The sequence below is a fragment of the Lupinus angustifolius genome, unplaced genomic scaffold (assembly GCF_001865875.1).
Source record: "Lupinus angustifolius cultivar Tanjil unplaced genomic scaffold, LupAngTanjil_v1.0 Scaffold_182_2, whole genome shotgun sequence".
In the NCBI taxonomy this organism is placed as follows: Eukaryota; Viridiplantae; Streptophyta; class Magnoliopsida; order Fabales; family Fabaceae; genus Lupinus; species Lupinus angustifolius.
Window position 1 is genome coordinate 22398 of NW_017726688.1, and position 25658 is coordinate 48055.

Sequence of the window (25658 nt, forward strand, 5' to 3'; positions counted from 1 at the left end):
GCTAAATTCTTCAAGGAAGCATAGAAGGAAATCACCTATTAAAAAGGGAAGAATTAATGGAAATGGAAGGGGCGAGAAACGTATTGGTGTGTCTTCAGGGGGTAGCATTGGTCTACCTCGTGAAGAAGAGGGGCCTCAAGCCCGTTCAGATTCTGCAATTAGTAATTCAATTTTGGATCCTAATGTTAGGATGGCCAACATGCTTCATTCGACAAACGGTGATCAGAAAGCAAGGAAGATTTGGGAATTGGGGAAGTGTATGGGTGGCTCGAATGAAGGGGATGATTCAGTTTTGATTAAGAAGATCGCATAATTGGAGGACAAAGATAGGATTGGATTTGCCGAATCCAACCTTGGGAAACAAGATGGTAATCAATGATTTGTATCTCTATTAATGTGAGGGGGCTAGGGAGCAGTTTGAAGAAAAGAGGTGTGACAAACTTAATCAAAAATAATAATGTGGATTTCATTGGCATCCAAGAAACTAAGGTGGAGGATTGTGATGCTAATCTCTATTTTTCTCTTTGGGGAAACAACGACTATGATTGGGACTTTAATCCTTCAACTAGTAGATCAGGAGGGATCCTTAGCATATGGGATAGTAGAAAATTTCAAAGGATCAACACTTTTCGCGGTACTGGCTTCCTAGCAACGCTTGGAGTTTGGCTGAGCGGTCAGGTTTCTTGCTGCTTGGTAAACATCTATTCGCCTTGTTTACTCACCCATAAAAAACAACTTTGGGAGGAAATTGTGAATTTGAAAAGGAGCTTAGGAGATGTTATTTGGTGTTGTTTTGGTGATTTTAATGCATCAAAAGTGATTCTGAAAGGAAAGGTGGTATAGGGGGAAGTTGTAAAAAAGAGATGCAATTGTTTAATGATTGGTTAAGGGAGCTGGAGTTGGTTGATTTACCATTAATTGGTAGAAATTTTACTTGGTACCAACCCGGAAATAGTGTAATGAGCAGGTTGGACAGATTCCTTGTTTCAGCTGTTTGGATGTCTCTTTGGAAAGATACTACTCAATGGGCTTTGAACATAGATTTTTCTGATCATTGTCCTATCATTCTTAGACAAAAGAAGGTTGATAAGGGTCCAATTCCTTTCAAATTTAATAATTGTTGGCTCAAGCATCATATGTTTCAGGAGTTGGTTTCAAATTGTTGGCTTAAGGATGGATATGCAGGAACGAAGGCTTTTATTGTGAAGGAAAAATTAAATTCTTTGAAAGAAGTTATAAAGGTTTAGAATAAGGAGACTTTCGGGTGCCTTGAATCCAAATTGGGCAACTTGGTTAAGGAAATTCAGCACTTAGACCTCCTAGGAGAGAGCTCTGTTTTGGACTCAAATCAAATTGCATTGAAGAAGAATCTGACTGCGGATTGGTGGAAAACGGCTAATTGGAAGGATAATCTTTTGTGGCAAAAGTCCAGGTGTAAATGGTTGAAGGAAGGGGATGCAAATACTAGTTACTTTCATGCTTGTATCAACAATAGGAGAAGAAGAAACCAAATTCATGGTATGTGGATAGATGGGGTTTGGTGTGAACAAGATCCTATTATTAGAAAAGGGATAACCTCCTACTTTAAAAGGTTATTTTCTAGCAACTAGTTTGTGAGGCCGAGACTAGATGGAGTGCATTTTAACCAGTTGAATTCTTCTTAAGTCATGTATCTGGATTCCGGAATTTTGGAGGAGGAGATTAGAGAAGCGGTTTGGAGTTGTGCTAGTGACAAGAGTCCGGGGCCTGATGGATTCAATTTCAAATTCTTCCAGGAGTTTTGGGGTTTGATTAAAAAGGATATTATCCTTTTTGTTCAGGAATTCCAGCTGAGTGGTAGGATTCCTAAGGGTTTGAATTCTTCATTCATCACCTTGATTCCAAAGAATAAAAATCCTAATAAGATCCAAGATTTTAGACCGATATCTCTTGTGGGGTCTTTGTATAAGATTCTTGCAAAAATCTTGGCAGGAAGGCTTAAGGGAGTTATCAGTTCTCTAATCTCCCCTACTCAGTCAGCTTTTATCCATGATAGGAGTATTCTGGATGCTACGGTTGTGATTAACGAAATCATTCATTCAGCTAAGAAGGATAAGGATGGATGTTTGATGTTCAAGATTGATTTTGAGAAGACTTATGATTCTGTTGACTGAAGTTTCCTAGATTATATGCTTTCTAGGTTTGGTTTCTCTTATAAGTGGAGGAAGTGGATAAAAGGTTGTCTCTCTTCGACCTCGATGTTTGTGTTGGTAAATGGGAGCCCAACAGAGTTTTTCTCTGTTTCGAGAGGCATTCGTCAAGGGGATCCTATGGCACCCTTCTTATTCCTTATGGTGGCGGAAGGTTTCGCAGGTTTGATGCGCAATGCTAGAAGTGCTGGGTTATTTGAGGGTTACAAAATTGGTAGTTGTGGAGTGGAGGTGTGTGATCTTCAATTTGCTGATGACACTATTCTTGTTTGTAAGCCTAATGTCAAAAATCTTTGGTGTATCAAATCCATTCTCAGGTGCTTTGAACTAATTTCTGGATTAAAAGTGAACTCTCACAAGAGTTCTTTGTTTGGCATTTCGGTTTCAGATTCTTTTCTTACTCGTGCAACTAATTTCCTATCGTGTAACCTTGGGTCCTTTTCATTTCTTTACTTGGGAATTCCAGTTGGGGCTAATCCAAGGAGGCTTTCTACTTGGCAGTGTTGGATTGAGGTGGTGTCAAAGAGGCTTGCCTCATAGAAGTGCAAGCATATTTCCTTTGGAGGAAGGCTTATTCTCATCAATTCGGTGTTGTCAAACATTCCTACATACATGTTGTCCCTTTACAAAGCTCCTAAGAAGGTCTTGGCAAAAATTGTTTCTTTGCAGAGAAATTTCCTTTGGGGTAACAAGGATGGTAATAGAGGTATTGCTTGGGTTGCTTGGGATGATGTTTGTAAGCCTAAGGAGTTAGGAGGTTTAGGTGTGCGAAATCTCTCGGTGTTTAATGATTCCTTGTTGGGGAAATGGAAATGGCGGAGAATTATTGACAATGAGGCGTTTTGGGTGAAGGTAATTAATTCCAAGTATGGTACTGATTTGTTTTGTTGTACTCCTAATTTCGCGTCCAAATGGTGGAAGGATCTCAGAAAAGTGGGCTCACTTAACGGGGTTAATGGTGGCTGGTTTAATGAGAATGTGTGGAAGGAAATCGGTGATGGTAACCAGACATTGTTTTGGCTTGATACTTGGGTGGGTCAGCAGAGTCTCAATGAAGTTTTTCCGCGACTTTTTTCTCTTGCTGTGGATAAAAGGCCATTGGTGGCTCAGAATGGTTTCTGGTCGAATGAGGTTTGGTCTTGGGAGATTCAGTGGAGAAGGAATTTATTTGGCAGACAAGAGTCCTTGGCAAGAAATCTGCTTGACTTGATTCATCATCATGCATGTAGGAAGGATGTCTTAGATTCTTGGAGATGGTGGTTTGACACATCAGGATCCTATGTGATTAAAACCACATACTTGGCTCAGGTGATTCATAACAACTCTACTTTAGATAATGTGTTAAAAAAGTGTTGGATTAGTTGTGTGCCTTCTTCTATTTGTTGTTTTGCTTGGAAACTTGTTAAACAAAGGATTCCAACCAAGGATGAGTTGTTCAAAAGGAACATCATTTGTGGGATTGATGACATGATTTGTGTTTTATGCAAGAATCAAGTAGAATCTATGGATCATTTATTTATCTCTTGTGACTTCACTATGAGTGTTTGGTATGGCTTCTACTCTTGGCTTCAAACTCCGGTTAATGTTCCTGCATCAATAGTAGATTTGTTCATTCTTCATGATTCTTTTGTGTCTGGTAAAGGATTAAATCTTTGGAAAATGTTGTGGTTTGCGGTGGTGTGGTCAATTTGGTTAATGAGGAAAGAAGATGTTTTCTCAGGAAAGGACCCGAGCTATGTTCATATTATGGATTTGATTCAGAATAGATCGTGGGTTTGGTTTTCATCATATGTAAACTCTTCTTCTATTTTGTTTGCTAATTGGTGCATTGGCCCCAAAAATTATATCAATTTAGCTAGTAAAAAGATCTCTCTTTGATCTTTCTCTTGTATTGGGTGTGCACCCCTTGTGCTCATTTTAATGCAATTTTCCTTATAAAAAAAAAAAAAAAAAGATGTCCTTGGAAGTATTTTTGTTGAGAATGGTTTTTAAAATAAATCTATCAATAGCCTGGAACATATAGTTCTTGGATTTAAGATCCTCCAAGCCTCATCTTTCAAGCTCTGTCATTTGCCTATCTGTCAACACCACATTTGATGTTGGTTTTTCTACGCAAGAAACCACAATCGTCCAATATTCTTTGGACCTCAAGTAGTTCTCCATGAGCATGCTCCAATGGTCATAGTGACCATCAAAATGTGGAATAGCTGCCTACACAAAGGTATTGTCTGAAGCCATGTGTAATAAGAGGGGAAAAGAATCAAAGTTGTTTTTTTTTGTGTCTCTCCCTCACAATATTTCTCTAATTGCACTCCCCCTTGTGTAATATGCTATGATAACATTGTTAATGTGGCATTAATTTAAAGGCAAAGTATAGAAGAGAAAAAATAATAGGGAGGAATGCATTTAAGTCATTGATACTAAGCCTTTTATATAGGCCACATACATAGTGCATTAGATAACATAACATCATTACCTATTAACCTCTTCACTATCTACTGACACCCCCGTTATCTAATAACTTCTCCATTATCTACCAACACCACATGACTAGGAAAATACCAAAGTTAACTAACAAATGAAGAAAATGGAGGTTGTGAAACTCTGATTTGTTTTGTTCTTTAAATCTGTTTTTAGTCTCTAAATGTTTTTTATTTAAATTCTAGTCCTTCTGTCCACGTGACGTTAATGTGGCACAACCAACAAGGCATTTCATCAACCACATTAGTAGGGATCCTCTTACTAATGGAGATGAACTAGTTGAAAAAACATGATGTAACATCTATATCCTTTTACATATAATGAAATCACAATTTTGCTACCAAAAAAAGAAAAATAAACTTCTCTCCCGTAACGAAGAACATCATAATTCAGAACGGAAAGAGTAAATATTTTTAACTATTCATTTTTTTAAATTCAACGGACTAAATAAGCGAGTGCAATAAGTTATTTAAGATTTCTTTTTTATCTCTCATCATTTATTGTACTCACCCATTTGGTCCATTGGATTTATAAGAATGAATGACTGAGATTGAGTATAACTAGTATACTTAAATTTGGTGTAAACGAATTTCTCCTCATATTTAAAACCTAATTTCTATTATAGCTTAAAATAACTCTTTTCATTTATCTTTTTGAATAAATTACCAAACCTTACTTTCAGAAGCATCTTTTGATAACCAACTTTAAAGAAAAGGATTATAGCGAATAATTAGCTTTGAGAATAGAAAGATTTGAAAAGAAAACAGATGGAGGCAGATATCATTTTCCATTAGACCTAACGTTTTGAAAAGTACAACTATTATGCGACGATGGTGTCCAAAATTAGTAGAAGATATAAGAACAAGTCCTAATATATTTAAGGCTAAGATAAAAGCATGACCACACATAAATTGAAGATCCAAATCTGTATTCTTATCACAAGGATGGAATCACGTGAAAGTACTAAAGCTAAATGACCATAAAAGTTACTAATGATAAGTTATAATAAGCATAAGCTACAAAAGAAAATAAAATGTTTCTATTTCCAACCATTCCCAGTAGTTGCAACCAATCAACTTTGTTACATGCATTGCAATAAAAGTATATTATCATCACAAAACAGGAAAAAACCAAACAAGAGAGACAAGAATTGACTAATCAAGAAAATCAAGAAGATACAGACTTAAGACTTAAAAAATAGACCATATATATAGTAAAGTTGTATAGCATAAGTGTAACAAAAATTGATAACACTATTCATCAACTTAATTATTTGAGGGGATCCAATATAGGAATCCCACTCATGTTTCACACTTGATAAATCAATCTGAACTTCACTTACAATTTGATCAGAGTTACATATCCCAGGAAAAAAAAAGATGGTAAAAACAAGAACAAACACATTTGCCATTCAGTGGCAAAAGAAAGAAGAAATTTAAAAATTAATAATCTATAATTTAACAAACTAACGATGATGATGCATCGCTCCAGAGATGCACTACTACACTATCGGAACAAATCTTCTTGAGTATATCCCGCAATCTGATTTTACACCTCAATCATTCCAAGAAAGGAACTAAGTCTTGCTAAATGAAAATGAGGGTCCAAAAAAAGAAAATGAAAAAAATTCCAAACCTTAACACAACATCACCTGTAACTGCTTTCTATTTGAATATGTAAAGTTCAAATGAAGGAACACAGTTAGCAATATAAGGCCAATTTCCTTATGATTTGATATCTCTCAAGTGAAGGAGATGTATGAATTCACAAATATCTCATTACTTTTTGACCAGTTCCCCTGATCTACTGCTTATTACGACACAGCCAATTAACGCATCGCCTACACAGCCATTCCTGAAGCAAGTTGATTCAATATAAGAAAATGAGTATCAAGCATACATCTGAAATACATAATGAACATGATCAATTTTCAACTATTTCACAATAAATCGCAAGAATATGACAATATCAAACTTCACTTTTATGGGGTATTAATACGACCTCTTTTTAAGTAAATATGTAACATGACTAGCATGTCAGCGAGACAAAACATAGAGAGGTTTTATGTTGAGTAACATTATTGTATAATTTAGTTAGTAATGTTATTTTGGGGATTTAAAGACACATGTGCATATCACATCCATTTCAAGTGCTTATTTGGAATAAAGAATAAAATTTTAAATGACACATCAGAAATTTCTATTTAGATTTTAACAGCATGTTAACAGGACTAAAATTGCTCATTATGCAAATATAGATGAACTAAATAGTTCATTTTGAATCTAGGGGGCAAAAACTGGAATTAGGGCTTAATATAACAATTAAAATCAAATTCCAACAAAAAATTAAATGAAAGTAATCAGGAAACCTAGACGTAAGTATAGGATGTTCCAAGCAATAGTTCTACGTGGACTGCCATAAACACTAAGGAGAGTACTCATTACCATGATATCTTTATTAATATATAACAATGAGTTTTATTGACAATACTGTGAATGATGATATTGTGATAGGAAGGATATACTACTAACCTTTATTTATACTGATACTAGATTCCTAATTAAATAAGAAAACAAATCATAAAAGATAAAATAAAGAAATCTCAATCCTAAGAGATATTCTAAGATACTCTAAACAAATCTAAAATATATTATAATATAAAAAATTTCCTTTTCAAGTTTTTTCGGCATAATTCATGTACTGAAATATAAAAACACACCATTGGAAATCATAAAAAATGTATAAGCTAAAATCTAATGTTCTTTAGGAGACAAGAGTGTAGCAAAAGATGTTACCTCTAGTAGATTGTCTATTTGTAACATGGTAGTTTCCAACATAACCCTCAGAGCTCTTCGCTGGGTCATCTGAAGCAATACCACCAAGACCATAACCAAATGAGGCAGAACCATCTATCTCGGAAGTTGCAGACCGCCAAGTAGAGTCATTGTAAGCTGAACCACTGCCACTGCGGTATAAGTCCTCATATGATCCTTCATAACCAACAGTTGATGCATTAAATGTAGACGGTGAAGTCACACCTATACCGCTATTTCTTCCATACCCTGCCCCACCTAATCCCAAACTGCTATCTCCACCTTCATAGACATTACTCCCAGTAGCATGGCCAGAAGCAGCCCCTCCACCCCGAGCTAGAAAAGATGGACCCCAGTTTGTGCCATTATTTCCAATTGAAACACCAAAATTCCCACTTCCGGATCCCAAGAAAGCACCAGGACCAACTGCATTATTGGCATTATTCAGGCCCCCATTCCCCCAGACATTCCGAGAAGGTGAGTTCATTAGAGAATCACTTCTTCCATTACCCCCACTGTAGCCTATAGGAGCGGTATATCTGCTTGAGTTGCTGTTGTATAAAGGATTAAATATTCGACCATATCCTAAATTGCTCCCATAATTAGAAGCCCCTCCATAGCTTGGGCTCAATCCTGAATCCAAGTTAACTCCCATTCCATATGCAGTATTGCCAAATGGAGAAAACCCACTTCTACCACTAGCGAGTGGACTAAACCCACCATCCATCCTTACTCCATATCCTCCTAATGGACTCATATTATAACCCTGAGCATAACTGTTTAGGAAGCTACTGGCTCCCCTATTCAGACCATAGTTATATCCTATCAATGGACTCCGGTTGGGTCCAGGGGAAAGCTCTTTAGGAACTGCCCTCTTGATTTCAACCATCTTTCCACTGAGTTCATGAAAAGTTTTATAAAGAACTCTTTCCACAGCTTCTTCTGAATCAAATGTAATGAAGCCAAAACCTCTTGGCCTCTGAGTATTGCGATCATACATTACTACAACATCAGTTATTATACCAAACTGATCAAAATACTTCTTAAAATCACTTTCGATGATAGTTGATGGTAAACCTCCAACGAAAATCTTTTTGGTACGTCCAGGACCAGCAGGTGTCTGTACACTACCGGCCTGTCTATTTATACTCTGCTGGTCATCCCTGGGAACAGCTTTCTTTGCTTCAACCTGAAATTTAATAGAACAGCAGGAGATCAAAATGTGTAAGTCATTATATTTTATAAACAAAAAAGGGTCAAGTTTGATCCAATGTACATATAAAATCCAAGCATCAAAGTTGCTAGGCTTTGACCAAATAGAGCCAAAAGTGAACATGGTTTTTTTAAAAGCAGCAAAGTAGAAAATCTAAGAGTAGGACAGTGATCTCTATTAAAAACACAATTTTAGGAAGGTTACGTTACTACATATCAAAACTCAAAGTACCAACACAATGCCAACTTGCAAAGTATAGTAAAACAACTCACTGTGCGGCCATCAATTATGTGCTTATCCATAATGACTCTTTCTGCAACAGCAGGATCAGCAAAGACAACAAAACCAAAACCACGAGCACGACCGGTTGTGCGATCTCTCATGATCACAGCCTCTATCACCTCCCCATATTTCCCAAAGTATTCTTTAAGACGTTCCTCATCAGTGTCCCAAGATATTCCTCCAATGAAGAGCTTGCCAAGATCCGATTCCATCTGTTATGGTGATACCAACCATGATCAGTCGACCATAAATCATTGATTCCGAGAATGAGATTGAACGAAATTCAAACAAGCATTCATTTCAAGTGAGAATTCTCATGGAAAACCCAAGAAAAGAAAACCAAAAATCAATGTTCATATCTAAATTATTCAATGATAGCAAAATTTCCAGTCTAGGAATCAATCTAGATGGATAGATTTTTGCAGAATAAACACAATTAAGCTCAATCTCCACACAAAAGATCCATCTTATAATCATCAAGAGCAAAACAAAACCGATCAGAAATGCAGATAACAAAGAAATCTGTGAAGAAAACACACCTTATCTTAAAATTCAGACAGAACCCAGATGATGCTTCGATCAGATACGAAGTGGAGTTTTATCAAATTCGATCTAACAGCATCAGATCTTCACAGAATGAATAAAAAAACAAACCAAAATATCAAATCTAAACAAAAAAATAATAAAGGGAAATGGATCAGAGAATAAAATTGGAAAAAACTTCATAAAGAGATCAAGGAAAAGTGAAGCAACCAATAAAAATACCATTTGAGGATGATGGAAAAATCATGGGCAAGTGGGAAAATTGATTCAATGGGAGAGGGAAAAACTGGGAATGAAAACAGAGGATGTGTTTATCATTCCCTATGATGAATTCTCTCTCCTACTTTTTTATCTCTTGTTGTTGTTGTTCTTGGTTATTCCACTACCTTAATTTAAATGCAAAGAAAATGAAGTTGTAGCTAAGACAATACATATAAATAGAGAGAGACTACAATGCAAATTGGCTTGTGTAAGAATATTTGGAGGAGCTGCTCGAGACCACATGCTTTCTCTAAAAGGTTTTCATGTAATTTGTTATAATTGATTCAAAAATATGTATTTAAATTAAAAAAAACATTTTAATTAAGTTTTTTTTACTAATTAAATAATTCATAATACATGGAGTGATATGTTCTTAAGATAACAAATATGCTCTTAGCCATGAGATGGCATCTGTTTAATTTTTAATTTTCAAATTCTAAAATGATATAATAAAATTTCCAATAGAAGAAAAAATGAAGATCTATCATTTTAAAAATACTTGTAATAAAAAAAGTGTAGAAGTAGAAAAATTGTTTATATAACGAAATGAATTTATCTAATCTTAATTTCGTTATGGTCTTATTTCATTAAATAAATTAAGGGTAAATATAATTTTTCTACCTACCAACACAACATGGGATGAGAATTCAAGTTAGGCGTGACAACTCATATTATGTTGGGACATGTGGCAAGATGGATCAATTAAGGATATTTTCTTTTTCAAACTAAACATTCATACTTCTTAAATACTATTGAGACGTAATTATAACACATGTTATATTGTACTTTGAATGTTTCGTAAAATATAATCAAGAGTATTTTAATTTTTAAGTTATATTTTTATGAATAGTGATTAATTATGTTAATGAGTAATTAATTAGGTTTTGTTTTTAATAAAATTAGAATTAGAAGTGATAATATTACCATGAGATGATAATTAATGTTGCGAATGTCAAATCACACCAAATGTGAAATGCCCCAAAGTATATTTAATCATTTATGATCGTTTATTAGAGTTAGGATGAGTTAGAATTAACTAGTTGGGTGAATACAATTAAGTTGCATGAGGTCTCCAATAAGCATACTTAAGTGAGATACTTGTTCCTTAGGTATGGTTATACCTCCAACCTAAAACCACGAGCACGACCGGTTGTGCGATCTCTCATGATCACAGCCTCTATCACCTCCCCATATTTCCCAAAGTATTCTTTAAGACGTTCCTCATCAGTGTCCCAAGATATTCCTCCAATGAAGAGCTTGCCAAGATCCGATTCCATCTGTTATGGTGATACCAACCATGATCAGTCGACCATAAATCATTGATTCCGAGAATGAGATTGAACGAAATTCAAACAAGCATTCATTTCAAGTGAGAATTCTCATGGAAAACCCAAGAAAAGAAAACCAAAAATCAATGTTCATATCTAAATTATTCAATGATAGCAAAATTTCCAGTCTAGGAATCAATCTAGATGGATAGATTTTTGCAGAATAAACACAATTAAGCTCAATCTCCACACAAAAGATCCATCTTATAATCATCAAGAGCAAAACAAAACCGATCAGAAATGCAGATAACAAAGAAATCTGTGAAGAAAACACACCTTATCTTAAAATTCAGACAGAACCCAGATGATGCTTCGATCAGATACGAAGTGGAGTTTTATCAAATTCGATCTAACAGCATCAGATCTTCACAGAATGAATAAAAAAACAAACCAAAATATCAAATCTAAACAAAAAAATAATAAAGGGAAATGGATCAGAGAATAAAATTGGAAAAAACTTCATAAAGAGATCAAGGAAAAGTGAAGCAACCAATAAAAATACCATTTGAGGATGATGGAAAAATCATGGGCAAGTGGGAAAATTGATTCAATGGGAGAGGGAAAAACTGGGAATGAAAACAGAGGATGTGTTTATCATTCCCTATGATGAATTCTCTCTCCTACTTTTTTATCTCTTGTTGTTGTTGTTCTTGGTTATTCCACTACCTTAATTTAAATGCAAAGAAAATGAAGTTGTAGCTAAGACAATACATATAAATAGAGAGAGACTACAATGCAAATTGGCTTGTGTAAGAATATTTGGAGGAGCTGCTCGAGACCACATGCTTTCTCTAAAAGGTTTTCATGTAATTTGTTATAATTGATTCAAAAATATGTATTTAAATTAAAAAAAACATTTTAATTAAGTTTTTTTTACTAATTAAATAATTCATAATACATGGAGTGATATGTTCTTAAGATAACAAATATGCTCTTAGCCATGAGATGGCATCTGTTTAATTTTTAATTTTCAAATTCTAAAATGATATAATAAAATTTCCAATAGAAGAAAAAATGAAGATCTATCATTTTAAAAATACTTGTAATAAAAAAAGTGTAGAAGTAGAAAAATTGTTTATATAACGAAATGAATTTATCTAATCTTAATTTCGTTATGGTCTTATTTCATTAAATAAATTAAGGGTAAATATAATTTTTCTACCTACCAACACAACATGGGATGAGAATTCAAGTTAGGCGTGACAACTCATATTATGTTGGGACATGTGGCAAGATGGATCAATTAAGGATATTTTCTTTTTCAAACTAAACATTCATACTTCTTAAATACTATTGAGACGTAATTATAACACATGTTATATTGTACTTTGAATGTTTCGTAAAATATAATCAAGAGTATTTTAATTTTTAAGTTATATTTTTATGAATAGTGATTAATTATGTTAATGAGTAATTAATTAGGTTTTGTTTTTAATAAAATTAGAATTAGAAGTGATAATATTACCATGAGATGATAATTAATGTTGCGAATGTCAAATCACACCAAATGTGAAATGCCCCAAAGTATATTTAATCATTTATGATCGTTTATTAGAGTTAGGATGAGTTAGAATTAACTAGTTGGGTGAATACAATTAAGTTGCATGAGGTCTCCAATAAGCATACTTAAGTGAGATACTTGTTCCTTAGGTATGGTTATACCTCCAACCTGAGGAAAGTTCTCTCTCTGCTTTAAATTTTAAAGGTAAAAATATCATTTTATTATAAATAAAGTCATATAAATAATATTGCATTTTGATTTTTCTTTGTTTTTTCACTGCGTTTCCCTCTATAATATTAGAGAGGATTTTAACTCCCTATAAATACCCTCCGGTGCCTACATATTGGTCTCTCAATTTCCACTTAATAAAAATGAAAGCACGACCTGTTTTCTATTCCTTGAGTCCTTGTGTTGGTTAAAGCCTTCATGACTAAAACTCTTCAATTTTTCTTCATCTCCCTCTTATCAAATCCTTGTATGTTGGTGAAGGATTAACCAACATCATCTTGTCTTTTCCTTGGATAAACCTCATTACCCTTGATTCTTCTTCCTGTTACCGAAGCATAGTCATGAATCCATTTTTTTAATGATTGACTTTTGTTTGACTTTGGTTTTGGCATGCTTGATCAAAAGAGATCTTGATGTGTTGAATCAAGTAGATGAAGATGCCAAAAAAATGTGTCAGTGATCGAACCAACATTCTTAGTCATGATTGAGCCACACCACCAATGATCAAGCAAGCATGATCGGACATACCTGAGCCACATCAACCAATGATTAAGAAAGCATGACCAAACATACCTGAACCACACAAGGCAGGAAGCATGACTGGACATACTCGATCTACACAAGGCATTGATTGTACCAAGTTGGACGACACATGCATACATTTGTCAGCCAACGTGTACTAGAACGACACACATATGTCTGTCAAGGCGCATCACAACAGCCTGACCAATGTGCATGAGGGCCAAGGCTAAGGTGCAGCTAAGGATGACAATGGGTACCAGATCCGTGGGTACTCGCAACAAATACCTGCAACGGCCGGGTCTGGGTCCGTATTTTTGAACTCATAGGTAATGAGACCCGAGATTTGAAAACCCGCAGCTGGATGGGTCTGGGCAATGAGGTACCCAAATCTATGGGTACCCGAACCCGCTATTCTTTCATATATATATATATATATATATATATATATATATATCGGAGAGGATTCACTTACTTCAAGAGTAAGTTTAAACAACTTACTCCACATCTTAGCCATCAATTCTAGAGAAATTCAATGTTTGAATTAGTGAGTAGATCTATACCATCAGATTTCCCTAGAATTGATGGCTAAGATGTGGAGTATGTGGATTCATATATACATTGTTAATCCATAATGTTAAATTGTTAATTCGTGAATATAATTGATATGTTGTTAAACAATAATGTTTAAGTAGTGATGTGATGTTATCTTGTTAATTGATATGTGTAATATAATATAATGTTGATTGAACAATTCTTATTAAATCAATTTTAAGTCATAAATGTTGGAGTAGACAATTTAAAATATGTTTAAAACTTTAAATTATATTTTATAAATTTTTCTCTTGTTGATTACCTAAATAACATATAAGATTGTAGTAAACAAATACACAATTACATAAATTACTCGACATTGTTTTTAATGTTTTTTAATTTGTGGGTACTTGTAAATCTGCTGGGTACCCAAGGACCCATGGGTAGCAGGCCCAGCGGATATCAACATGGATCTGGGGCGAGTTTGGGTCCAAAAATGAACCAACGGTGCAGATCCGGGTAATGCACTACCCGGACCCAACCAGACCCATTCACATCCCTAGGTGCAGCAAAATGCCAGGACATGTCAAGCCAAGGTGGAATGAGCAATGCAACTGCAAGATACGATAGTTTGATGGTTAATTTTGAATAATTGGGGTTTTTTTTTGGCAAACTGTATTAAAAGAAGATTGTAAGAAGTACATGAGACCAAAGAGCCAAGAAAAAATACAAGTTAAAAGTTATTAAACCTATAACTAGGCAAACCAGTCCTATTTCTAGCAATTTCCTGCACCAGAAAATCAGGAGGAGCATCCCACCAAGTATCAGCCTTAGATAAAACACCAAAAGCAGCCAATTTATCAGCACAAACATTCCCTTCCCTGAAAATGTGGGATACCCGAAAGTTAGTTTGTGAAATAATAGCACAACACTTTTTCCAGTTGTTAGCAAGCTTCCATGGAATCGCATGATTTCCTTTGAACATATCCACAACCAAAGAAGAGTCACACTTAAGCCAAATATAATTCCTACCCTTCCTGTGGGCTATCCGAATAGCAAAAATTGCAGCCATGAGCTCTGCATACAGCGAGTTTTGAATGGCAAAATAAGCTGCAAAACAGCCCTGCATAACACCTAAACTATCACGAAAAACACCACCACCTCCTGCATGACCAGGGGAGCCATGAGCTGCCCCATCAGTGTTGATCTTTAACCAACCAGGTCTCGGGGGGAACCAGATTACCTCTGTGATTCAAGGAGCTTTACTTAGGTGACACTGGACATTTAAAGATCGCAAAATGTAAAAATCATTATGTTTTATTAATAATGGGTAGTTATTGCTTAGGTGGCAAATTAGTTGGAGGTAGTTACTCTACTTCTTTTATATATGTATTTCTCCTTATGTTTTCATTATTTTAATCAATAATAAATTTGGATTTTCTCATCTCTTCCCAATTTTTTTCAAGCTCTTATTTGTTGGGTATCAGCAGGTTAGAATACACCTAGAAAAAGGGTTGAATAAGTGTCGCGGATCACTTATTCCGCTTTTTTATATTTGCGCAAAACTAAAAAAGACTACAGTTAATCGATTATGATTGGTCTTAATCGATTAAAAAATGCTCAAATATAATCGAGTATGCTTGTGATAATTGATTATCTTGACACTCGTACAACTTGATTCTTTGGTTTCTTGCACAATAAGTTACCAATTACCGATTCTTTACACAATTAATTGATTAATGAGATTACAGAAAGGCATTAAACAGATTATAGCATGCAACTCATATTAACACAATTAATCAACAAAGTAAAGACATAAACTAAAGAGATTAGGGATTAGAAAGAGGTGCACAAGGAATTTTATCTTGGTTCGTTTGTGGTCCAATACAAACTACATCTAGACCTCCCCTTCTGATCTCAGGAGATTTTTCTTCAACTATTGCAATAGTGAGTTTTACAAACACACTTCCAATTACAAAATCAGAAAAACTAAGTCGATCCTTACTTAGTCCCTATGAGCTTGACAACCTAGGTTTGACCTAACTAAATCGCCTACTAGGATCTCCTATCCTTTCGCGATCGGCCCCAACCTCGGTATCGCTCAAACTAAGACCTCTTAGCCTCTGAGAAGATTACAAATATCTCTCTCGTAGTGAAACAATTCACAAAGAGATCAACTTCATTGTTCAAACAAAATGTATTGAGTTGACTTGAGTACTTAATACTCAGATTCAACAATTGAAAACTCCATATAAAACATAAATCAGAAAATCCTCTGAGAAGATTACAAATATCTCTCTCGTAGTGAAACAATTCACAAAGAGATAAACTTCATTGTTCAAACAAAATGTATTGAGTTGACTTGAGTACTTAATACTCAGATTCAACAATTGAAAACTCAATATAAAACATAAATCAGAAAATCCACAAGAACCTAATTCTAAATAAAATCAATGCATTAGGTTTTCTAAAAATGATTCACACTCTTTTCAGAAAAAGATTTTCCTCACAAATCTCTCAAAGAAATCAAGAACTAGATGCAAGAATTCGATGCATAAAAAACTAGAGACTAGATGCAATGATATTAATCTCTAAGCCTAAATCAAAATGCTTTCACTCCCTAGTTTTTCTAAATGCACTTTCTCAGTGCAATGCTATCTATGAAAATGATGCTCTCTAATAATTTTCGAAATATGCATGTTATGCCACATTGGCAAGAATTACAGAATTTATACTAATCATACTGATACTGATATTAATTGATCATCCTTCCATTTAATCGATTAACGGGTTGTTAAAAAATCAATTTTTAGTTACATCTTAATCGATTATATGGTGTCTTAATCGATTAATGTGCTAACAACATCAGCTCAGTTAGTAACTGAATTCTAGATAATCGATTACACTAACTACTTAATCGATTATACTGAGTTAAAAATGTTTTTCTTTGATGTAAGGAATGAATGGTAAACCACCTATATGATATGCACATGCTTTACATAGCTTTTCAAAATATATTACCTTTAATGCATGAAACTATGTATGTATATGCAGGAGCCTATTTACAATAAGATATCTAGATGTTATGTCTCAATTTTAATCTTGTTCTATTTTAGTTCTTATGAGACTTTCCACCTAGGTTTACCTAACCTGGACTCAATCTAAGACAATCATCTTAAGACTTCTAATTACAAGTAAATATAATAAAGTCCTAAATCTATAGATGCAACCTATGAGTCTGCGGCTCGTTGTTTGTTGTATGATCTTCAAGCTTTCTTGTATGTGTGTTTGCTTCATCAAAACTTTGATTAGCCTTAAATGTGCAAGTCTTAACTCTTTTTACTTTCATTATTATCTTCTATTTCCTCTCTATCAAAGATTGAAGCTTTATTTCTTGGGTTAGCCATGAGAATTCTTGTTTTAACATGGTATCGCATCATCCCTTGATTCTCTAATGCGTATAGAAAGAAGAATAGGTTGCTACTTGTCCTCCTCCTTTTTCATTATGGTAATTCTAGATTTTCTGTGAAAAATGGCAAACATAGTTGCCTTGTTAAATCCCCTAAACGGCCTCTCCAATCCCTACTATATGCAGCACATTAAAAAATTTAGGGGCAACTCTTGTTTCACCTCCATTGATAGGGGCGAGCTGTCACTATTGGTTGATAGCAATGATGATGAACCTCAAATCAAAGAGTAAGTTACAGATTGTGGATGGAAGCCTACCAAAGCCAAGTTTCGACGACTCTCTATTTGGAGTATGAGATAGATGCAACACCTTAGTGTTATCATGGACCACTCATACTCTAGATCAAAGCATCATGCAAAGCATTTTTTGGCTTGAAACAACACTTGAGGTATGACAAGATCTCAAAGAAAGGTATTATCAAGGTGATGTATTTCGAATTTGTGACCTACAAGAAAATTATATAGTTCTAAACAAAGAAAATTGTCTATTAATGCCTATTTCACTCATCTAAAAGAGTTATGGCATGAAATGGATAATTTCAGGCCAATTCCTTCTTGTACTTGTGCCACATAATGTACTTGCAATCTAGTACCCATTGTGAGATCCTAAAGGGATAATTACTATGTGATTAGGTTTCTAAAAGGCCTTAATGAACAATACTTTAATGTTAGGTCTCAAATTATGCTAATGAACCCATTACCTAGTCTCAACAACACCTTTTATTTGTTTATGCAAGAAACTAAGACTATTTCTAGTACCACAAAAGACTTATCAAGAAGAGGAAGATATAGGCAATAGGTTTTATAGGCTCAAATAATTGTATTGGACATTTAAGAAATGATAATTTTGGGAATGATAGAGGAAGAGGTACCCTGAGTTCAAAAGTTTGTACTTTCTGAAATAAGATTGGTCATACTATTGATACATATTATAAAAAGCATGAGTTTCCCCTACACTATCAGAAAAAGAACAAAAACAATATCTCTGGATCCAAAGAAGACATAATTGAAAACTGATTACAATCTGGAAAAAAAACCACCCTGGATTCACACCTTACCAACACAAAGATATTCTAGCTATTAGGGGTGAGAAGGACCCGACCCTACCCGCTCACCCAACTTAGCCCGATCATGATCAAGCCCAAATAGGATCGGGTCTCATCAGGTCTCATCGGGTCTAGGGTCGAGTTCGGGTTTAAAATTTAGACCCAATCAATATTTAAGGTCAGTTATGGGACAAGAATGACTCATCCCATGTTTACTCAATCATCAGGTTTGTATGTGTCTCTATTCAATTATGTATAGAGTAATGACATCTCTTTAATCGAAAGTATCATTGGTTCTCTAATGTTTTCATCATATATACATGATTAACAATATATATACACATATCATTTCATATGTCAAATTACATATCCATAATACTATATAACATTGAGAAGACTTTATCTAAAAGATGTATGTATTATATCTAATCGGGTCTATGGTCGGGTTCAGATTCATAAACTGACCCAATCAATATTTAGGGTCGGGTTAGCTTCGGATCTAAATTCGGATCCCAGTTCAAAAAATGATTTGATCAACATTTAGGATTGGGTAAGAGATAAGCCTTACCTGTCCCATCCTGGTCCATGCTCACCCATACTAGCTATGCTTAATTAGTGTATAGATCATCACCAACATATTACTAATCAAATAATCATTTTTTATCGACTAATCATTTTTTATCGACTAATCATTTTCTCGACTATCGCACTCAGGATCATGTTTCCCACTATTTCTACAGGACATGAAAATCAAAGTGCTAGGAAATCTAGAAGGAATAGACAACCTCCAAAATATTTAGAGGATTATCAAAGTATATTACAAGAAAAAATTTACTACAATTATTATAAAAAAATATGAATCATAATAGATGAGTAAAAAAATTGAGACTCATAATTGTTTGTTAGTAATATATATAACAATTGTGTAATTTATGGAGAAAAAATTGAATTATCACATATATAATAATATAATCTATAATTAGTACATATATATCTATTAGTAACATATCTAACAATACAATTCACGATTAGTAACATATATATATATATATATATATATATATATATCAATCAGTAAAATATATAATAGTTACATATATAACCTTACAATTCACAATTAGTAAGACATATAATAATGCATATATAACAATACATGCAGTGGCGGATCTTGATATAAACTTTAGGAGGGGCAATAATATTTAATTACAATTTGTAACTCAAATTGAGTTAGTTAATGGCAAAATTTTCAGTTATTTCCTTTCCAATATTAATCACTATGTTGTGTGTAATAAATTCATCTTTTATCTTCCTACCTAATTTTGTTTGGTTGTTTATATTCTTGAAAATGATATTTAATTATTTATGTTAGCTCAATCATAATAGTTAAGATAAGATGAATAATTTGATAAAACAAGATATGACTAACAATATATGGTTGAGAGTTTTTCAAACTTGAATGACTAACAATACCAAGACTAAAATATTGAAATTGACATCTCAAACTAATATTTTCTTGCTCATTAAATCGATAACATATAATTGTTGGACAACAATATATATATTATCAATATTAAATGAATTCTTAGAATATATATCATCAATAGATATATAATCTATCAACAAGACATTAGTCTAGTGGTGTAAGGCCCTAAGAGGAACAATCATAAACTTCGAAAAAGATTAGTTACTTACCCAGAAGGTAAGAGATACCATTGATAGTAACAAAAAAATACATACACAATCTCTTTCATTATGTGTAAAATGATTTAAATTCAAATAAACTCATACTATTATAAACAACAATATTATTTACGTATGTTAAAGAATTAGATCAGTTATGTATAATTTTTAGAAGGACACACAAATTGGATTATATTCATTTATCAAACTACAAATTAAAGAAATATGTGAGCTCGAATGAGTATCTTCATAAAAATTTCGTTTGGGCTTAGGTAAATAGAGTGTATGTGTTTTTCCAAAAGAGTTTATTACTCTATGTGTTACTTGTTATGATTGACTAAAACATATTTTATAATTCAAAAGTTTAATAATTAATTATTTTTCAAGTAGCACATGGATTAACACATTTTGTGGGACAAAAAATATATTCCGGTATGTAAAAATTTAGGGGGGCAGGAACCCCCACCTGCCCCTATAATGATTCGCCACTGAATACATGATATATGTTAATTTCAAACTCAATACCATAAAAGTTGGAAGATGCGTTCCAAATAATCAAGACACTAGGAAACAAGTTAGTAAGTAATAACATATATAATACTAACATAATAACAATTTAGTAACATATATAATACTACAATTCACACAAAACTCATAATTTAAGCTACAAAATTGATTGAAGAATTTAAACAACATTAAAACATTATTCTCTAGTATCTATTTCTATAAAATGTAGTTCGGTTTGGTTACAACGGTTCCTAAACTTATAAAACCAAAACCGAACCGAACATAAACGTTTCCATAAAAAAATAAATGAACCGAATCGCGGAACCGAACCACATTTTGTGGTTTGGTTCGATTCGGTTCCATCAATTTCACAGTTTAAACTGAAACTGCTTACACCCCTAAATATAATATGATAAATTGTACCAATCCCATAAACACTACACTCCCACCATTGCCTCTACCATATATCCTAATAGCTATACAAATGCTATTCAACAACAACACTAGATTGATAACTCAAAGCTTTAGAGAAAAATCACACCTAGATTCTCACTTAACTTCCTAAACATAAGAGATATATTGATGGAAAATGAGTTTTTATAACCAAACATAATGTTAGTGGTACTATAGAGAGGCATAAAGATAGACTAGTGGTAAAAGGTTATACCCAAACAACATGGATTGACTATCTTGATACTTTTAGCCCTGTTGTGAAAATGACCACCATAAGGGTCATTCTTGCCTTAGCCTCTGTAAAAGGCTAGTTTTTACATCAATTAGATGTTAAGACAACCTTCCTTCATGGTGATTTAACCGAAGAAGTTTATATGAAACCCCCTCATTAAGTACATATGAACGACTCTTCTATGGTTTTCAAATTACAAAAATCCCTTTATCGTTTGAAGCAAGCTAGTAGCAATGGAATGTTAAACTTAGTGATGTTTTAACTCAATTTGGATATTCTCAATCAAAGGTTGATTATTCTCTTTTTGTTAAGATAAGTGATATTAATTTTATTGCTTTATTCGTATATGGTGATGATTTAGTTCTTGCTGGTAATAATTTGATTGAAATTCTACATGTCAAACGATTGTTTAATCATATATTTAGTATCAAATTCTACATGTCTTAAATATTTTTTTTGGGAGTGGAGGTTGCTAGAACCAAATAGGGAATCATTGTGTGTCAAAGAAAATATGTTATAGATATTTACAAGAAATTGGTTTATTAGGAGCCAAACCTAATTTTACTCTTATGGATAATGGGCACTAATGCACCTCGATTTTCGGTCGAACATCGGTTATGCGACTAATTGGAGTCGCCACCATGTTTTTGCGGTCAAAACATAGAAAAACCCTTTTATGCCCAAATATTGGATGATTTGGCCTTTGAATTATATTTCTGAATTCGGGAGTTGATTACTGATCGATAAAGGTATTAACACCTCTCCCATCCAATATCATACGATACCCACAATAATCGCATGGAATTAAGTATACCCAAAGCTTGTTAAATCAAATGATTTTTATTAGAACAAAAAGATCTTTTTTATTTTTGTGTCTGACAAGAGTCCATCTTGTTCCTACGCATCCCTATGTGCAATAAGGAAATCAAAATTATGTAGTTCTTGTGAAAAAATGTTTGGTGTATTTGATTGATTTTTATTATAACATAAAATATAAAATATATGTGATTGACATTTAGGGTAAGACAAAAGATTCAACTCTGGACTATATTGTCTTACTCATATTTGAGAGATAAAGAAGATGTAGTTCAAGACTGTGGGGCGAGTACCGCTTCCTTAAACCTTAAAATTCTAAGAGTTTGATTTATTTAGTAAAATTGTTTGAAAATATATTCCAATCCCTCAGAACTCTTGAAGAACTTAAATCACCTCAACTCTTTTCATAAATGAAATAATACATTCATATGAATTTAATATATATGCACAATAAAATGATATAAAAAAGGAAACTAGAAACATCGGGGGGGCAAGTGGAGGCCCATAGACCAGATGACATGGGTCTCTACAGGGGTAGAGGACGTCGTCGTGGAGAGAGGCGAGCCCAGGCTCTGTCTTGGACGCACGACCATGACCGTGTGGCAGACAACCACGAATCGCACGGTCAGGCTGATAGGACCTGTGTATCGTCGTGGCTCCTCTAGCTATGTGATGGTGTCGTGCTAATGAGCAGTCTGATCAGTGATTCCTCCGCGTGAGCGTAGTGTCACAATGCTCTTATATACAGAAGCTTTGCCATGTTTAGAATTAACCCAAGATTTATATGTTTCAATGAGCTAATTAAAGTGATGAAAGGACATGCCAATATAGGAAAATGAACCTGTAATGTAGATGATATTGGAATGAGCTAATTTTCTCTAGTTATTTTTTTTCCTGTTTGCTGCAACCCCCTTTTTGTTGGCTGCCTTGCTTTTTTAGGGTATAGGAGTTCCTATGTTTTCAGATAGTTTTTAGGGTATAATCAAGTGTTATCTTTTATAACTATTAGGATTATGGTTAAGGTTAGATTAGGGTATTTTTTATTTAGTCCTTCAAATGTGCCTAATTACAACTCAGTCCAAAACTCTTTAAAATTTGAAATTTGACCCAGACGAAATTAGGTGTTCACAAATGCCTCTCTTTACTTGTTATTTATCTTATAACAATCAAATTGTGGTTAGAGTGTTGTTGACATAAATAATAAGTAAAGAAATGGAACACTAATTGAGTTGATGAAGCCACAAATGAGACGAGGGGTTTGAGTCACAAGTTAGGAATGCTATTGGAACTTGGTGAGAGAAAGATCAAATTGACTTAGCGGTTTTGTAAAGTTAGAGATTGATCACACTTTTTGTGTGTTGATCTCTTGACATCAGAGTCTGATGATGTAATAACATTTTGGTGTCTAAGCCCGACAATGATTTGTAGCATGCCTTGGAAACTAATTTCAATGATGTCTCTAAATGTGGAGTTTAGAAGAAATGACCAAGAACGTTGGTCATGGTAATGCAAGAACTTAGGGAATCTAAAACGTTAGGAACACAGGTCGTGGTACTGCCATAATTCAGGAAGATAAAACCAAGAACGCAGGTCGGTATAACGTTGGAACTTGGGAAATCAAAATGCTAGGCACACAGGTCGGGTTACTGCCAGAACCTAGGATGATAAGAAAAACATCGAAGATGCTGGTTTGGGTACTGCTCGAATTCGGGAGGGTAAAATCAAGAACACATGTCAAGGTACTATCAAAACTTGGGTTTGTATAGAGAAGTTAACGATGTTTAAACATCTGAGTCTATACATGCTACTAAGATGGTGATATTCTGGCATTAAAGTCCAATGATTGTCATAACATTTTAATGTATGAGCTTCACAATGCTTTTTAAAGCGAATTTTGACGTCTAAGTCTAGCAATGCAATAACATTTTGGCGGCTACACTACACCATATATCACAATTATCAACGGTCATTCAATGACGCTTCCTAGAAAAACACTGTTAAATTCAAGGTGAAAGATAATCATCAGCGCTCATTCAAGCAAGTGCTGTTAATTTGGATAGGCGTATATAACTTCAACAACGCAAGCGTGAATGAGCGTTATTGAATTAGCGATGACTTGAATGAGTTCTGTTTAACAACGCTCCTTTAAGAAAGCGATGTTAATTTACATCTATTCGACAATGTCGGCTTAAAGGAGCGTTGTTGAAGTTTACATATCAACAATGCTTTCTTATACGAGCGATGTTGATATGTTATGACGTTTAAATGTAAAAAATGGATTCATCTCCTGGATGTTTAACAATGCTCCTCTATGCAAGCACTATTAATTTACATTTATTCAACATTGCTCGATTGAGTAAGCATTGTTGAAAATTGTCATATCAACAACGCTTTCGTAAAGGAGCACTATTGAAGATGACATATCAACAACGCTTTCTTAAATGAGAGATATTGATTTGCTACGATGTTTAAATGTCTAAAGTTCATTCACTTCCCTCTACACTCTCAAACTTGTTCGATCAGAAACCTCATACACTTATAAAAACTCATACACTTAGAAAACAGATAACCAACTCAAAAAGCTTCATCAATGACTTCCCAAAGTGGTGATCATGATTTTCACAATGGTGATGATGCTACACGTACTCCACAAGATAAGAAACTAGTTATTAGAAACGTACTCCACATGGAATGACATCCATGAAGAGGTGAAATTAACAGTTGAATGAAACACAAGATAAGATAAGAACGTGAAATTAAGATAAGAACGTGAAATTAACAGTTGAATGAAACACAAAACACCAACAATTAAACACGAAGGGTGGGAACACATTGGTAAGCTACATTTGAGTCATGGTTAGGCAGAATGTGTTGATAACATTCAACTATTGGACTGATGTTAGGTTGAATCTCGTGAATGAGCGTATATGGAATGAAATTATAGTTAGTTTCCATTTATGTTCTTGTGTTTAGGAGTTTTCATGCAATGTATATGTATTTTTGTATTTTCATGCAATGTATATGTATTTTTGTGTGTCCATGCAATGTATTTATGTGTTGTATTTATGTGTTGTATTTATGTATTTTCAGTCAATTTTTTATGTTGGTGAGGAGCACAAGGATTAGATCCTTAAATCTGCCGACAAGGCTCCCCGATAATGCAAAACTGATGTCAGCAAGTGTATCAGAGATGTTGATGGCAATGTCAACCTCAAACCTCTAACGAAGTATGCAAATCTCATTGAAGATGAGGATTGGAAGACTTTTGTCACTACCCACACACAAGATGATCCTTTCTTTGTAAAATCATCATCTTTATATTGACTTTATTCTTATGTGTTTGTATATATATATGATTGTTGATATTAATGTTGTTCGTTGTTGATATATATATATATATATATATATATATATATACATCTAAACTATTGTATCCATACCAAGCGAGATATAGAGGAATTAAGGAAAAAATTGTAAGTATTGTTAATTTGTAAGTATATTATTTGTTTTGTTTTGCATCCATATCTAATTACATTATCACTGGTTTTTTTGGCAACTGGAACA

At 33.9% G+C, this 25658-nt stretch overlaps 1 protein-coding gene across 6 annotated transcripts; it reads right to left on the bottom strand.

Moving 5' to 3' along the window:
* Window positions 1-5877: 5877 nt before the first annotated feature.
* LOC109340501 (heterogeneous nuclear ribonucleoprotein 1-like) lies at window positions 5878-11853 on the bottom strand. Of its 6 annotated transcripts, none has more exons than XM_019578211.1 (6): window positions 11613-11852; window positions 11387-11474; window positions 10918-11059; window positions 8969-9048; window positions 7466-8672; window positions 5878-6524 (listed from the first exon to the last, which is right to left on the bottom strand). In XM_019578211.1, the coding sequence occupies exons 3-6, from the start codon at window positions 11057-11059 to the stop codon at window positions 6511-6513; spliced, it is 1443 nt and encodes a 480-aa protein (XP_019433756.1). In that variant the 5' UTR covers window positions 11387-11474; window positions 11613-11852; the 3' UTR covers window positions 5878-6510. The 6 variants fall into 6 exon arrangements, with proteins under 6 accessions (XP_019433756.1, XP_019433757.1, XP_019433753.1 ...); XM_019578212.1 differs by having other exon boundaries at window positions 11387-11514; XM_019578208.1 differs by lacking the exon at window positions 11387-11474 and having other exon boundaries at window positions 11613-11853.
* Between the last annotated feature and the right edge of the window lie 13805 nt (window positions 11854-25658).